This window comes from Copadichromis virginalis, linkage group LG17 (assembly GCF_057382275.1).
Source record: "Copadichromis virginalis isolate Kocher_CV1m ecotype Utaka linkage group LG17, C_Virginalis_male_GT1.1, whole genome shotgun sequence".
NCBI classification, from domain to species: Eukaryota; Metazoa; Chordata; class Actinopteri; order Cichliformes; family Cichlidae; genus Copadichromis; species Copadichromis virginalis.
The window spans coordinates 1,060,910-1,077,597 of NC_140634.1; the positions used below are offsets into that span (position 1 = coordinate 1,060,910).

Here is a 16,688-nt window from a genome sequence, read left to right on the forward strand (position 1 = left end):
AAGAAGACTATTTAACACAAATTCCTTGGATAAACTCTGTGGGTAACTTTACACTGTTTATCCACATTTTCCTGCAGAAAATATTCCAGTTATTACATATTCATTACTTCTGTGTCTCATACTTTGCTCTTACTTGTTTATTGAACTGTATATTTCTATACCTTTGACGTTCCTCTTTCCTGATTGAAATTTTAAATTTATTTACAAAGTATTTTATGTTTATTAGATTATGTAGCACATGACATTAGACAGTTTTCCTGATATCTTATAAAGAAAGTAAGTTGTTAGAATGATGAAAGCATTGGAAATTCTGTTTTGTCCACATGTGCACTCCCTGTACACTACAGCATTTGCTATTTCAATTCACATAACTTTTCTTTCACTACAAATATTTCTTAGAGATTCTTCCAAACATTTACAGTATATTTGGAAACAGCTAATCACTAGACTCTATGTATTTGTTTGTCTGTTTACCTCTCAGGAATCTTTATAAATTAACTGTAACTTATGTCAGGATCTTCCTACTATTCAACAAACATTGGAAAAAAAAAATGATAATGAATATCTTCTCATTTGTTTAATGGTGATGTCAGAAGAAATGTGAAAATACTGGAAAAAGTCTTACTCTGTTTCAGAGAATGGTCACTCATTAAGCAAAGAAAACATCTAGGAGTCTGCTGAAACTGATATAAAAATCCGATCCATTATTAAAACCTGGAAGGATCCACATAACTCTCCGCTTAACCATTGCTATGTTTAACTGTGAAAGTAAGACAGTTTCCACATACATAATGCAGAGCACTTCTACATTCACTACCAGGTGAACTGGTCACAAAGCACAACGCTGCAACAAGACATGAGGACTGTTTTCCAATCATGACGTTCCTACTTTATAAACACTCCACCTGCCTTCCGAAGCCTGGTTACATCTTCGTATTCCTCATTGTGTTTGTCCTGATTCTGATTATATACATCGTGGACATTCTGGATGTGAGTTTTTTTTTTAATTATTTGTTTTTGTAATTAATTTACTAGTTAATTTTCTTAATTTTATTTACTTTCTCAAAATCAGAAATGAGAAAAGAAAGAGCAACTAGCACAATTTAAAAAAAAGGGGGGGGGGGGGTTTGGGTGCATAATTTATTTTACAAAGACTCCTTTTGTAGCTTTGCTTCATTAGTTAATATAACTGAAGTAGAAACTTTAAGCTTTAAAGACTTCAACCCTGAAGTTATGGAGGACCTCGAGTACCAAAATGAATTAACTTAATACATAATTAAATATTTGTGTTAATTAAATAAATATACAAATTATTCATTAGATGTTAATACAAAAAGTACTTAAAATTCAATAATAATAATAATAATAATACATTTTATTTATAGGCACCTTTAAGACCCTCAAGGTTACCTTACAATAGTACAGAACAGTAGCAGCAATACAATACAATAAAACGTGGCAAAATAAAATTTAGGCATAATGTGAATAACAAAAAACTAAAAAGCATGAAAGTATAAAAGCTGAGCAAGGTAAAAATGGACTAAGACAGAATCAGCTGTATGAAATTTTGAATAGATACAATACAATACAATACAATACAATACAATACAATACAACTTTATTTGTATAGCACATTTAAAACCAGAGGTAGCCAAAGTGCTTCACATAATCCAATAAAATAGTAGTAAAGTACAAAGGTAGATAAGCTAGCAGGTGGGAGGCATTGATTAACGATTAAGTACGTAGATAAGCAAGCAAGACTTAATGATTAAAACAAAAAAACAATATAAGCAAAAGAGAGGAAAGGGGAGGGCAAGAAGGGACACTTAAAAGGCCTGCTCGAGCCAGACACGTGAATGGTATGAGGGAGGTTATTCCAGAGGTTAGGTGCAAATGAAGCAAAGGCACAGTCACCTCTGGTTTTCAGCCGTGACCTAGGTTGCACCAAGAGCAATTGGTCAGACGATCTCAGCGTTCTACTGGGGGTATACACGCTAAGGAGATCAATAAGGTAGCTAGGTGTGATGTTATTTATGATTTTATAATTAAGCAGTAGGATTTAGAAATCAATGCGGTATTTAATTGGAAGCCAGTGGAGGCCAGTGAGAATTGGGGTGATAGACTCAAACCCTACGAGTACCAGTTAGAAGGCGAGCCGCGGCGTTTTGGACGAGTTGCAATCTATGAAGAAGGGCAGAATGAAGCCCAGTGTATAGGGAGTTGCAGTAGTCTAACCTGGATGTGACAGGCATTGATAAGCTTTTCTACATCCTCATGTGGTAAGTATGTCTTGGCCTTAGAAATTAAACGAAGTTGATAGAAAGAAGATTTAATAACAGAGGACACATGTTTCTCAAACTTAAAGGAGCCGTCCAGGTAAACACCCAAATTACTTGCGGAATCGGAAATCAGCAAAGGGCCCGAGGACACCAATTAGATGGGCTCCAGGGGTGTGACTGTCAAAGATTACAATTTCCGCTTTCTTGTTATTAAGGATAAGGGAATTGCTCAGCAGCCAGTCTTTAACTTCATTTATACAATCGAAGAAGCGAAGCATCGATGAAGTATCATCCTCAGTCAATTCAAAATAAATATGAATGTCATCCACGTAGCAATGATCAGAGAGTTTGTACTTGTCAATAATACGACCAACGGGTAACATATATAGAGAAAACAGCACAGACCCCTGAGGGACACCACAGGTAACGGGGGCAGTGGAAGAGGAGTAGGTACCCATCGTGACAGAGAAGGACCTCTCCGATAAGTAGAATTTAAGCCAACTAAGGGCCATACCCGTAATGCCAACCAGATGTTCAAGCCTCATTAAGTGGATATTATGGTCCACCACATCAAAACCAGAGGACAGGTCCAACAAAATGAAGACCGCGGGGCACCCAGAGTCAGTAATTACAAGATCATTGAAGACCCTCAAGAGTGCCGTTTCCGTAGTTTAAACCCAGACTGGAATTTATCCCAGATGTTATTCACATTCAGATAGGTCTGAAGTTGTGATAGGACTATCTTCTTGAGGATTTTTGACAGGAACGGAAGTTGCGAGATAGGTCTGTAATTAGCGAGGTTTGAGTGATCTAGGGAACGATTTTTAAGACCAGGTTTCACTACGGCATGTTTAAAGGCAGCCGGAACACAACCCAGTGACAAAGAAAGATTGATTAGTGATAATATACAAGGCCCAATTACATTAAATCCCTCCTTAATAATGTGAGATGGGAGAATGTCGTGAACGGCCAATAATTCCCTTAAGGGTAGGAAGTGACACTGGTTCGAACTGAGCAAGTGTCATAGAGCAGCGTAAATCAGGGGCTTGGCACATCACCGGAGCTTTTAAGGTAGAAATTTTATCAGTGAAGTGATTTAAAAACTGCTCACAAAGATGAACAGTGGGTTTTAAGATGTGATTTAAAAGTGATGAGAGAGTTTGTGGTCCGGAGATCTGGTGGAAGTGCATCCAAAGTCTCGGGGCAGAACGGCTAAAGGCTCTGAGTCCCATGGCAGTCAGGCAACCAGGTGGAACAGACAGAAGGGAAGCTGAAGCAGAGCGGAGTGTACGAGGAGGCGAGTATGTGTGGAGAAGATCAGATAAATATGGAGGAGAGAAATTGACACGGAGGTGAACTGGAAGCCAGTAGAGCTGTTTATGAACAGGTGTTATACGTTCAGTGGATCTCATTCTGGAAACAACAAGTGAAGCTGTGTTTTGAACTGGCTGCAATTTATGGAGCGATTTATCAGGTAGACCATAGAGAAGAGAATTACTGTACCTTCCGTTTCTATTGCTCACCAATTTTTTAATAAATGGCTCATGTTTTGTTTCCATGTGTCTGTTTTTGGTCCACAATCCAACCTCCACACAGTCTGCAAACACAGACTCTGACACAGGATTTGTGGTCCGAGACTTGAAAAAATACTTGTAAACAATTTAAAGCACAGCACCCAAATTTTTCCACAGACTTACAAGCAAATAATGTGTTTGTTATAAGCTTTAACCTTCTGCCCAAGGTTCAAATTCTGAGGTTGATTCAAGTTTCTGTAATAATGCATTGTAAGTAATGATGTACTGTATGTGCAGCCATACTATGATTCATATCAAATCAAGGGAGGTTGAAACACATCTGTTGATCACTTTTTGAAGTATATTTGTAGTGAGCAGCCACCTATAATTCTATATACTTAAACATTACTGTTATGGCTGTGCTGTGTGGCAGGCAGGCAGGAGAAAGGACCCAAAATGCAGGACTCTCAAAACGGGACTGGAACTCAAAATGCAGCTTTATTGCTGGCAAAACGTCCTCGTAAAATAAACTCACAAAAGCAACACAAAACAAAACTCAGAACAGAGGCGCTGGAAGCCTCGACATAACAAACACACAGCATGTTGAGGGTACGACACGACAGAGAACAAAGGAAAACACAGGGCTTATATGCACTGTACTCCTGTTTCCCATTCTCTGATTACTATCAGAGAATGGGAAACAGGAGTACAGCTGGGAGAGATTAGGGCTAACAAGACTGGGGCAGGTAAAACTGAATACACAGACATAGGACTTGGACTAGCAAAATAAAACAGGAAATACGAAACAAATCACAAAAACGCAAACTTGACACCGAGAGACAGACTGAAAGAATATAACACATGAAACAGAGAAGACAGTGACTTAAACTAGAGGCCAGAACAACAAATAACGTCAAAAGAACACAACCATGAATAACCCTTAATACAAAATCAGACCAGCACAACTCAAAAATCCGATCAAATCATAATTTAGAAAAAACCCAAAACAGAAACAGAAAATGCTTTTGACCCAGAACCGTGACAATTAGTTTACTTTTAATTGATAACTACTTTGTAAGTGTACAGCATGCTTGCCTTACTGATAAAAAATATCTGCTGAAAAAAGTTATTAATCAAATATATAGAATAGAATTGAATAGAATAGAATAGAATTCAACTTTATTGTCATTGCACATGCACAGGTACAGGGCAACGAAATGCAGTTTGCATCCATCCAGAAGTGCTTTAGTGATATAGATATATTACAATATATATTAGCAATAATATAGATATGTGAGTATATTACAGAAATGGGTCTATTATGGTATGTTATAATGTACACGGTATGAAGTATGTTGTGAATATTCTATAACTATAACAGGCTGTAGTGAGTACAAGCTATGAACAGGATATAAATTCTCTCTTCTGTAGCTCGGCATTAGCTGTGCTGTTGTTTGGTTTTAGGCAGCTGGTTAAGAGGAAAACTCAAAGTGATAGATTAAGGCAGCAGTCTTTACTCTTTTTGAAATTGGACAATGGATCAAGCAAGGCTAAAAATACACAGAACAGTATTATATGTATTCATTCCATGATTATTCTATTGAAAAACAAGGTGGCAGACAAACTGCATTAACCTATGAAAAACAATGAAAGAAGGGATACCTGCACAAAAATAATCTTTCATCATATTATGTTAAAAACTAAAGCTGAATTATGAATGAGTATATTTGCTATTTTTTGTATTTGCCACACAAATTTTTCAGTTTTGGGATAAACTGGACATCACCATCATCATCCCAGGAGCTGCCACTGTCACCCAACCTGCTGACATGTATTCTAACTTCTGCAAGTTAAAACCACTGTCCCCTGAGGAAGCTCTTGAAGAACACCTTGTACTAGAGTCCATCGCTTGGCCTAAAACTCCACCATTACCATCTCCTCTTTCTCTGAACAACACCAGTGATCCAGCCCATAGCACCTTCACCATTCTCCCAAGGAAGAGGGGAGAACAGTGGTACATAGGTGATAAACTGGAGGTTATGATAAAAATGTATGACTTTCAAGGCTATCCAAAGAAGTCCGGCGGAGATGTCTTACTAGCCCGGCTGCACAACTTGACTCTTGGTGCAGGTGCTGCAGGGCATATAACAGATTATCTCAATGGCACCTACTCTGCTGTATTCTCTCTACTCTGGGAAGGAAGTGCACAGGTTCAGGTAATGCTAACACTCATCTTGAATGTGATTGTAGGGACCAAATATGTCTGTGAAGGTTCTCAGTCATCCAGGTCATCGTAGTCTAAGGAGCTTGGAAAGACAAGCGTCTGGACTTCTTTAAGTTGCTTGAAGACGTTTCACCTCTCATCCGAGAAGCTTCTTCAGTTCTAAGGTCAAATGGTGGAGAGTCCCAGATTTAAACCTTGAGGGAGTATCCGCCCAAAGAGGGACAAAAGGACCCCTGATGATCCTCTACCTAATCACATGAGCCAAGGTGTGAAAATGGGTGTGGGTCCCAATCAGCCAGAGTTTCGGGTGAGCCCATTGTGAAACCTGGCCCCACCCTATCATGTGATTTCCTGAGGTCAGATGGCCCAGGATGTGAGTGGGCGTTAAGGCGTCTGGGAAGGGAACTCAGAACTGGATTATAGATGGCAGAGAGTTGGTGTCGTAAACCCCCGCCTCTGTTCAAAGATGGTCGCTCACAGTGGACATAGATGCTTCTTTCACTCCTCTTTCAAACCATCTGAAGGTTCTCAGTCACAGACATATTGCCTGTTTATTGGTCATAATATTGACATATTGGTCATCCATCCTTTTGTCCCGCTTTGGGCGGATACTCCCACAGGGTTTAAATCTGGGACTCCCCACCATTTGACCCTGGAACAGAAGAAGCTTCTTGGATGAGAGGTGAAACGTCTTCAAGCAACTTAAAGAAGTCCAGACGCTTTTCTTTCCAAGCTCCTTAGAGTAGGGACCTCTTTCTTTCACTGTCTGTCCTTTTTTCAATCACTGGAAAATTTATCAAGGTTAAATTCAAGGTCAAGCTTATAACCGCAAAAAATGCGCGTGCTCTTTGTGAGCTCGTTCCCGGCTCGTAACCAGCGCGTTCTGCCGTCAAGGGCGATCATTGGTTAAATGTGATCATGTGACTGATGCAAGCCAGATCCTTTTATTTAGCAAAACTGTGATTAATAGTTAAATATTATTGTTGAGGGGCACAGACAGGACTCCGCACGCACACACACATAAAAAAAAATAATTTTTTTTTTTTAAAAAGTTGTCTCACCAAAAGGGCACTGTGGGCACCCATCAGGAAAGGGACGGGTGCTCAAGCCCCTCTATCCCCCCCTCTGCACTTCACTTTGTGTTAAATACATCACTGAGCTCAGCTGTGGTACCTGCATGCCTCAAAACCACGAAAATCATCCCGGTGCCAAAGAAGTGCACTCAATGACTACCGGCCGGTGCCACTTACGCCCATCTTCACAAAGTGCTTTGAGAGGCTGGTATTGAGGCACATTAATACACAACTTCCACCAAATCTGGACCCACTACAGTTTGCATACAGCCCAAACCCCTCCACAGACGGTGCCATTTTGTCTGCTCTTCACCTTTCTCTCTCCCATCTTGACAAAAAGGACACTTATGTCAGAATACCGTTTTCTGACTTCAGCTCAGCATTCAACACAGTCGTTCCCCAGGAGCTGGTAAAGAAGTTGGACTGACAAGGATAAACACCCCCCTCTGCAATTGGATCTTGGACTTTCTAACTAGGAGATAAAACCTCAGACTGAGTACAGGATCGCCACAGGGCTGTGTGCTTGGTCCACTGCTGTTCACCCTGCTAACACATGAGAATACTACACAGTACAGCTCAAATCACATCATCAAGTTTGCAGATGACACAACAGTGGTGGGTCTCATCACCAACAACGATGAGTCTGAATACATAGAGGAGGTACAACACCTGGTGGACTGGTGTCAGAATAACAACCTGTCTCTAAATGTTCAGACAACTAAAGAGATAGTTGTTAACGTCAGGAAGAGCTCAATGACCAACACCCACTGCACATCATCTGCTGTTAAGATGGTCAACAGTGTGAAGTTCCTGGGTGTGCACATATCAGATGACCTCTCTTGGAACCTGAACACCACCAGCATCATGAAGAAAGCCCAACAGTGTCTTTCTTAGGAAACTGAAGAAGGCCAGTCTCCCTCCTCCCATCCTCACATCAGTCCTCTGCTGCTACATCACTATCTAGTAAGGAAACTGCACCCTCGCTGAAAAGAAGTCTCTGTAGCGGATGGTGAGGACAGCAGAGAGGGTCATTGGAGGCCCTCTCCCACCCATCTCCCAACTCTATGACAGACACATCATCCGACGTGCGAACAGCATAGTGAAGGACACTTTCCACCCCTCACATGCACCGTTCTCCTTCTTTCCATCTAGCAGACGGTTTTGAAGGATCAAAACTGTAACAGGAGACACTGCAAGAGCTTCTTCCCCCAAGCAGTCAGAGCCCTCAACTTGATACCACCAAAGGACTGATAAACACATACACCTTTACAAACACCTTACAATACTCGTGAAAAAACTCAAAAACAACAAAAACTTACACAGTCCACCTGGGAACGATATGCTTATTTGCACACTCAGTCACGTAGGGACTAAACACATATCTAAACTAAACTACATTTGCACATCTTGCACATGTCTTTGTCGTGTCTCGTCTGTAATATCCTGACAATGACTCAACCTGGTATTCAATATCACTGCACAATCCACTTTGTATTGTCTCTGTCCTGTCTTTGTTTGTCGTACAGTTAGTATTGTATAGTTAGTAATTAGTACCTTTGTATCCCTTAATTTTACCAAGATTTAGCACGTTATTTATTTGTTGTTTCTAGTTTTATATCTCTTGGAGACATATCTTTCATATACTTACAAAGGCGCCGTGGGGGGAACAGGATGAAACAGAATTTTGGCACACTGTATACTGTGTATACTGCTGTATTGACAATAAAGCTCTTGAATCTTGAAGGTTGTGACTTTTGGTAACACACGTGTGGCCAGAGCTTCTTCAGATCTTTGGTTGAAGAGACAGGGTGACAGGGAAAACCCTTGTTGCAGTTCGGTGCGACTTGAAACCCACAAGATGTATTCTGAATATGGTCCCATCTCGTTTACTGAAAGATGTTTTTGACACTGTGGGTATGAGTTTACTGTCTACTGTCAATAGCAGTCTTCAGTCTGAGTGTGTCCCTACCGACTTTAAACATGCAGTGGTGGAACCTATTAAAAGACCTAACCTGGATCCAGCAGTTTTATCCAACTACAGACCAATTTCTAAATTGCCTTTTCTTTCTAAAGTCCTAGAGAAACTTGTCTTTCTTCAGCTCCAGACCTTTCAAGATAAAAATGGTGTTGGGTCTGTGTTTCCACAAGCCCCGCTGGTTTTAGAGACTTATTCATCATGAAAGAAAACAAGACAGTCAGCGATCGATCGATTACTTGCAAGGGAGGCCTCGTCTGTGTCCGCCACGAAAATGACCCCAAATCCGGCCTCCGATTGCTGCCTTTTATTGGGAACACAGTTCACACAAAACAATAGTACCTCCCCTCATAACCCCCCTTGGTTACAAAGACAAGGCAATGTGTGTGTGTGTGTGTGTGTGTGTGTGTGTGTGTGTGTGTGTGTGTGTGTGTGTGTGTGTGTGTGTGTGTGCGCAAAATGTCTTGTGCTTAAGACTCTACGTGAAAGTTAAAATATATATATGCTCAGTGCACAATGATAAATAGTGTATACAGTTACATAGTTATACATATCATACGGTCCATTCTTGGTCCAGTTCTCTTTTCTATTTATATGCTCCCTATGGGTTCAATTTTTAAAAAACAATTCCATTGTTATGCAGACGACTCACAGATTTACCACTGAAATGTAAATCTGTGAGTGCTCTGAAGGTTTTGCTAGATTGTTTGGAGGATGTTAAGGCATGGATGGCTTTAAACTTCCTAAAGCCAACCCAACAGAAAACAGAGGTGATTGTGTTTGGTCCACTGCGACTTTGGCCCTTTAAATATAAAAAAAACCTTTGCTAGGAACCTATGAGTGTTTTTCGACTCTAATGTTTGACAAACAGATTAATGTTGTAATCAAGTCCAGTTTCTTTCATCTTTGACTACTTGCCAAAGTGAGGCCATTTTTCTGTTTTGGAGACTTTGAGAGAGCTATCCATGCCTTCATTTCATCTTGCCTCGACTACTGTAATAGTCTTTACTCTGGTGTTAGTCTGTCATCAGTTAGCCACCTGCAGCTGGCCCAAAATGCTGCAGCACGGTTACTAACTGGCACACGCAAGCGAGACCACATATCTCCCATACTGGCTGTGGTGGGGCGTGGCCTGTGGTGCTGTGCAGGGAGGGCGGACGCACCTGCACGGCATCCCTATTCACGCCCGCCCAGTTAAAAACACGGGGAGTCAGGGGTTTGGAGTGTGGTGTGTTGTGATGTTAAATAAAATGGCTCAAAACCTATGATCCCTGGACCCGCCATGTCTCATTCCCACCACACTGGTGCCCAAACCCAGGACGCGGGAGAGGCTGCTCGAGCCAGGAGTGGCGGAGGAACCGCGCGAGAGGCTGCTCGTGCCGGGAGTGGCGGCGACGAAGGAGCCGCGCGAGGGGCTTCTCGAGGCAGCAGCAGCAGCGGCGGTGCGTGAGCTGCGCCAGCTGGGAGAGGCAGCGGCGGAGAGGCCGGTGTGTGGTGTGGTCCGGCGTGCTGGACGCCTGCCCAGCTGTCCATGAGCCCCGGCTCAATGCCACGCCGGCTGTGTCGCTGCTTGCCACTGTCATGGTTCTCAAGATCTGGAGAGGTCGTGGTGTGTGTGTTTTTTGTCTTCGCCTCTCCCACCAGGGCGGAACTGGACCTTGAGTCCCCGCCTCTGAACCTGCCCTGAACACACACCTGTGGCTCATTCACACTGATCCTGGCAGACTACTTAAGATGGCAAGAGAGGCTGCTTCCTCGCTGGAGCGTAACACTACCTAGCGTCAGTGTGGCCTAGCCTTTGGAAGTATTTCTTGTGATCACCTAGAGGTTCCTCCTCACGTTGTTTTTCTCTGTGTACAGGCCTTCTAGATTCCCTGCCCGTCTTCCCTGCTGTCTGGATTTCTGTGGATGTGTGTGAGTGAGCGTTTTGGAGTGGACATTCAGAGTGAGTTGTGGATTAAGTTGAAGAGGAGCATATGTACCCCGCCTTGGACCTTCCCCTCGGACCCCCCTCCACCCCCCGGAGCCCGGTGTTATCTGTCTCACTGTATATATGTAGATATCCTCACTTGGTGCCGCACTGAAAATAAACCCTCACCTTCTCTCTAAACTTCAGAGTCCTGCAAGTGAGTGCTCTGCCTAATAATCTGTGACAACCACATGGGTGGCCTCCGGTCCAGCTCCGTGGGCGACCCTTGGACCCACTTCATCACCGGCGCCGCTGGATGCATGGGCGGCCACCAGAACAGACACCTCCCTGTCGCTTGGCCAGGGCCCGGGGGCGCCGCCGGTCCAGGCTGATCCCCTCTCCCGCTCGCGGTGGGTGGAGTAGGTTTGGCCGGATGGCTCCCCGGCCTCAGTCGAGCGATGGGGGTATGTGGTGGGGCGTGGCCTGCGGTGCCGTGCAGGGAGGGCGGACGCAGCTGCACGGCATCCTTAATCACTCCCGCCCAGTTATAAACACGGGAACTCAGGGGTTTGGAGTGTGGTGTGTTGTGATGTAAATAAAATGTCTCAAAACACTGATCACTGGACCCGCCGTGCCTTATTCACACCACACTGGCATCATTGCACAGGCTGCCAGTTAGTTTTAGAATTAATTTTCAGATTTTATTATTTGTTTTTAAGGCTTTGCACAGATTAGCACCCTCATAGCTTTCTGATCGCTTAAATTGGTACAATTTCATGATTCTTTTTCTTAACTCTTATCATGTCTCCCTATGTTTTTATTTTTTAATTATCTTAATTGTACAGCAATTGTGATATAATTGTGATATATAAATACATTTGACTTTGTCATTGTCTTCATGCTTGCATGCATGTAATCTGAATGAATTACTTACCATCAAAAAGAAAGTCTGTTCTAAAAGGTTGTCGTCATTATACATATTTATGTGATACTGTTTCAACACTCTGATTCTTTGTCCTACCAGGTGATATTGGTTCATCCCAGTGAGGCAGTCACAGAGCTGCGCAGGATGAACAAAGAGGAACCTGACAGGATCTTCTTCAAGAGCCAGTTCCGCTCAAGCTTGTTCACTAGAACGACCACGTGTAACGTATGTTTACGTCCAACTGAGCAGCCTGTGTGTAACTACACTGACCTCCATACAGGTGAGCCATGGTTCTGCTACAAGCCAACAAATCTGAGTTGTAATGCCAGGATCAGCAACTACAATGGAGGATATAAAAAAAACCTGACAACTATGGAGAAGCTTTTTCAGAGGTGAGCATTATCTGTGGTGTTAAATTTCTGGAGTGACTAAAAATGTATATACTGTGCATAATACATTTGATTTTCTAGTTCAAAAAGATGTTCTTTCCAAATTTTGTGAAGATGTTAATTGTGTATGCTTTCCTTCAGAGGTGTAAATATGAAAGTCTCCATTCCGGCTTCAGGACCAGCCAGCGTCACCATTTTGCCAAAACAGAAAGGTACGCTAACATCTATATCTCCATAATGAAATATTTAAAAAAGGTTGTGATATATATTATAAGCAGTTGGCAGGTCAAACATTAATAAATAAATAAATTAAAACTCCCACAACATTTACTAGCATCTTCTTGATATTGGACACCTATAGGATGTGTCAAGGTTATTTTAAGAGTAAGTGATCAGGAGATCTGGAGAACTTTATTGATGCGTTATTGATAACACTAACAGCTGGGGGTGTTCTTATGAAAGCATAGTTCAAGATGTGGATGAAATTAACTTACCGTAGGGGTCTCTTATAAAATTACAAAGAAACTTCTGGGAATTGGGCAGTGCAGTGAGGTTTACCTCATTAAAATTAGATTGATCTCTCATGTAGAAGGGCAGATCGTTGGAAGCCAATCAATGACTAGTAATGGGAATTGAAAATAGCACAGTGATTCTGCTATAGAAACATGGACAGGGAGAAACAGAGGTGGCAACCTGACTGCTCATTAGTTTCTTACAAGTTGAAGTTCAGGTTCTGGCTGCTGGGCTGGGGTCAGCTTTAACATCATTCTAGAACACGCCATCGACCAGATGTTTCATGAAATCAAAATTAGAAAAATACAGCAATACATTTGTAAGAATTTGACTTGGGTTTGAATGCTACAGACAGGTTAAAGAAAGGCTTTGTTTTGGTCTTTTCATTTTAAGTTAAAAACACACACAATTATTTGTTTTCCTGCTTACCAGGTCAGTCAGAGGTGAGCAGCAGCAGTGGGGGGTCTAAACCCTCTGGCTATTACTACCAGGGTGTGTGGCGAGCACTAGATGGTTCCACAGTTCAACAGTTCAACACTTCCTCAGCCATCACTCAGTGTCTGAAAGGAAAGGTGGTCCATATGTATGGAGACTCCACAATGAGGCAGTGGTTTGAGTACCTTAATGCATCACTACCAGGTAGCTTCTCTGCAAACCCTTCTGTAAACCAACATTATGATGTTCACCCCATTTTATTCATGTAGCTTAACTTATTCCCTTTGGAATTCTTTTAGATCTAAAGGAGTTTAACCTGCATAGCCCCAAGTCTATCGGACCTTTAATGGCGCTGGACTATGCAAACAATATCTTTGTGACGCACCGCGCCCACGGTCCTCCTCTGCGTACTGTCAATGTCCCATCCATGGAGCTGCATTATATTGCCAATGAGCTGGACAATGTGGTTGGAGGTAGTAACACTGTAGTAGTTTTTGGCATCTGGGCACACTTTGACAATTTCCCTATTGAGTTCTACATCCGTCGACTGATGTCCATTCGCAGGGCAGTGGTAAGGCTACTGTCCAGGGCTCCAGGCACTGTGGTTGTCATTCGGACTGGAAATCCCAAATCTTTTACACCCTCTGGTGCATTTGTCAACAGCGACTGGTACACTTTTCAGCGGCTAAAGGCACTCAGGGCTGTGTTCAAAGGCTTCAATGTCCATCTGGTCGATGCCTGGGAGATGGTTCTGGCGCACCACCTGCCACACAACATGCACCCACAACCTCCAATTATCAAGAACATGATTAATGTTCTTTTATCCTACATATGTCCTCAAAAGGTTGGATAGATGTGTTTCAGCAGCCTATGCAGACACATCTTATCTATAATATGTATGCTTCAAATTCATAGGAGCAGACTATGGTGGCACATAATCTTAATAACTTTTTTGTTATGACAACAATAATTCATTTGAAACATGAGGGGGGGGATGCAAAGCTGACATATTCCAATGTCTTCCTAAGAGAGGAAGCACCTGACAAATTATGCTGTCTCTAAGTTTGATTTTATGTAATTATATTTGAGCAGGTCGACTAATTACATCAGTCAGTCTTTCCCAGGCTGTGAGCAATCAACATAACTCTAGTACTGTCCATCTAGCTGGTTATTACAGTTGACTGCCAGCCTTCAATTTGTTTCTTCATTTTGCAAAATTTTGTAATTCCTTGTTTGAAAATACCGTGCACACTTTCTTGTTTTGTTTTTACATTGCAGATTGCTTGGAAAACCAAAGTGAAGTTTTTTCCCATTCACTGAACTAGCTAATTTGTATCTGAGAAGGGTCTTGTGACTGTGGTGCATGAATAATTTGTGGGGTTTGATTTGAGCTAATGAATTAAAAAGTATACATATACACACTGATTATTGTTTCACTATGTTGTCACTTATTGGCAGACCTGAAGTTAAATAAATAAAAATGCTTTTGAAATTGTTGCATCTTTAAAAAATAAAAAATTATCACAGCAGTGACCTCATGGCATGTGTAGCAAACAGGAAGTGGTAAAGGGGTCCTCAGAGTGTAAGCTGCCCACAATAATTCCTGATTTTTTTTGTACTTTTAAAAAAATCTGATGGTGTTCACAAAAACTCTGGACACGATTTTAATCACTTAAATTAATAAATTTTCAATTGCATATTTTGATATTATATAAGGTATTGACTTAAATACTTAGTGACGAGAGCCATGATGTTTAATTTTACATTTAATTTTTTTTCTGTATTTTAATATTATCACACCTGCTTGTGGACAGCGGATTTTTAAGGTACTGGTAATGTATTGTACCATTTAAAATAAATATATATGTATAAAAAATGCTAAATCATACTTTTGTTGTATAAACATTGCCTTGGTTTGTCTTTTAGGCAGTTGGGTAACACTTGTATGCATATTTTTAACCACAAAATTGGGTTTTATCTGCCGGACATGTTTTGTTCCTTATCTCAAGAATCACTGATTTTTGTGTGTTGCATTCTAGTGATGGGATTTCCAGCTCTTTTTAGAGAGCCGGCTCTTTCAACTCCCAACCGGCTCTTCAGGTTGTTTCGTTGCTTTAATTAATTTATTATTAACAACAATATAAAATTATGCACAAAATTAGTAATGTAAAAAAAACAAAAACCTGTGGTTTTATTTATGTATGTTTATATAAATATATGCGGTGGCCCCTAGAGACAAAACACGTACAAATTCCAAAACACATTTCTAGCGTTAACTGAACTTCCAAAACGGAGCTGCCTAGATCACTTAAATTACACAATTGAAAGCATGTGTGTTTGTGTATTTATACACAAGCATTATTATTACAAATAATGTTGTAAGAATGTTCATTTACCTGTTACGACCACACACTAAATCCGGTCGTTGGTACTTCCTGGCTTGTGTAGCCACAAGGTAACAAAAGCTCAACACTGCCCCGAGCATCCTGAAGCACTTCTGTTGTGTTTTTACGTATTTTGGAGTTTGTACGTGATTCAGAGGGTTTTTTTACGTGTTCTGGAGTTTTCAATTCAGTCTGTAACAGGATTACTAATATTCACTGTATTTCAGAATGACAAAACACAGATACTCACTACTTTCTTGTGGCTGAGACTGGTAAGTACTCACTAAATGTAACATTTATAACAGGAATAACCATGGACACTGTAAAAAGCTGCTCACATATTTAAATGTTACACTGGAGATTTACTTTTGTGGCAGTACTGGCACAATTAGTTCCTGGTCTGGGACCCCAAGGAGTGTGATGGTGTCACTAAGACTTCTCTACCTGTGAGGGAGCTCTGGTCTCCAGACATCATTGTTTATGAGTTGTAAGCACTTCAAATATAACATCCACCCAACTTCTCCCGCTTGTCCAGGACCATGGGGGCAGCAGCTCAAGCAGAGAAGCCCAGACTTCCCTCTCCCCTGCCACCTCCTCCAGCTTGTCTGGGGGAACACCAAGGCGTTCCCAGGCCAGCTAAGAGATATAATCTCTCCAGTGTGTCCTGGGTCTGCCCCGGGGCCTCAGAATCTGATCTCTGCTTGTTGCAGATGACGTGGTTCTGTTGGCTCAAAAACAAAAGCGAGGGGAGATGTGTGATTTAAGTAGTGATGAGAATGATCAAAATGTCTAAGTGTGTCAGTTGCAGGTGGGAAGCAGACCTGGATCAATCTCCACAGGCGGCGGTCGGAGTAAAATAATAGTTTAACATCATTAGAAACACCCAGGACGAGTTTTGGCTGAATTGTTTTACAGCTTCACTTCCATGTGTTCCTCATCCCGAAAAGCAAGCTCCAAGGATGTTAACGTCTCCCTGAAAACAAGAAATGCAGATCCAAAAGCAACAACATGGCAGGTCAAGAGACAACAGCAGTATCCTGAGCAGCGAGGGGTCCAGCAGCAACAGCA

General features: G+C 41.7%; 1 protein-coding gene across 2 annotated transcripts; it reads left to right on the top strand.

Annotated features, from left to right (window-relative positions):
• The first annotated feature begins 876 nt into the window (after window positions 1-876).
• Window positions 877-14,091, top strand: LOC146688694 (NXPE family member 3-like). Of its 2 annotated transcripts, XM_085436840.1 has the most exons (7): window positions 877-990; window positions 5,358-5,370; window positions 5,597-6,009; window positions 11,999-12,291; window positions 12,430-12,500; window positions 13,234-13,440; window positions 13,536-14,091. In XM_085436840.1, the coding sequence occupies exons 1-7, from the start codon at window positions 877-879 to the stop codon at window positions 14,087-14,089; spliced, it is 1,665 nt and encodes a 554-aa protein (XP_085292966.1). In that variant the 3' UTR covers window positions 14,090-14,091. The 2 variants fall into 2 exon arrangements, with proteins under 2 accessions (XP_085292966.1, XP_085292965.1); XM_085436839.1 differs by lacking the exon at window positions 5,358-5,370 and having other exon boundaries at window positions 5,557-6,009.
• The last annotated feature ends 2,597 nt before the right edge of the window (window positions 14,092-16,688 follow it).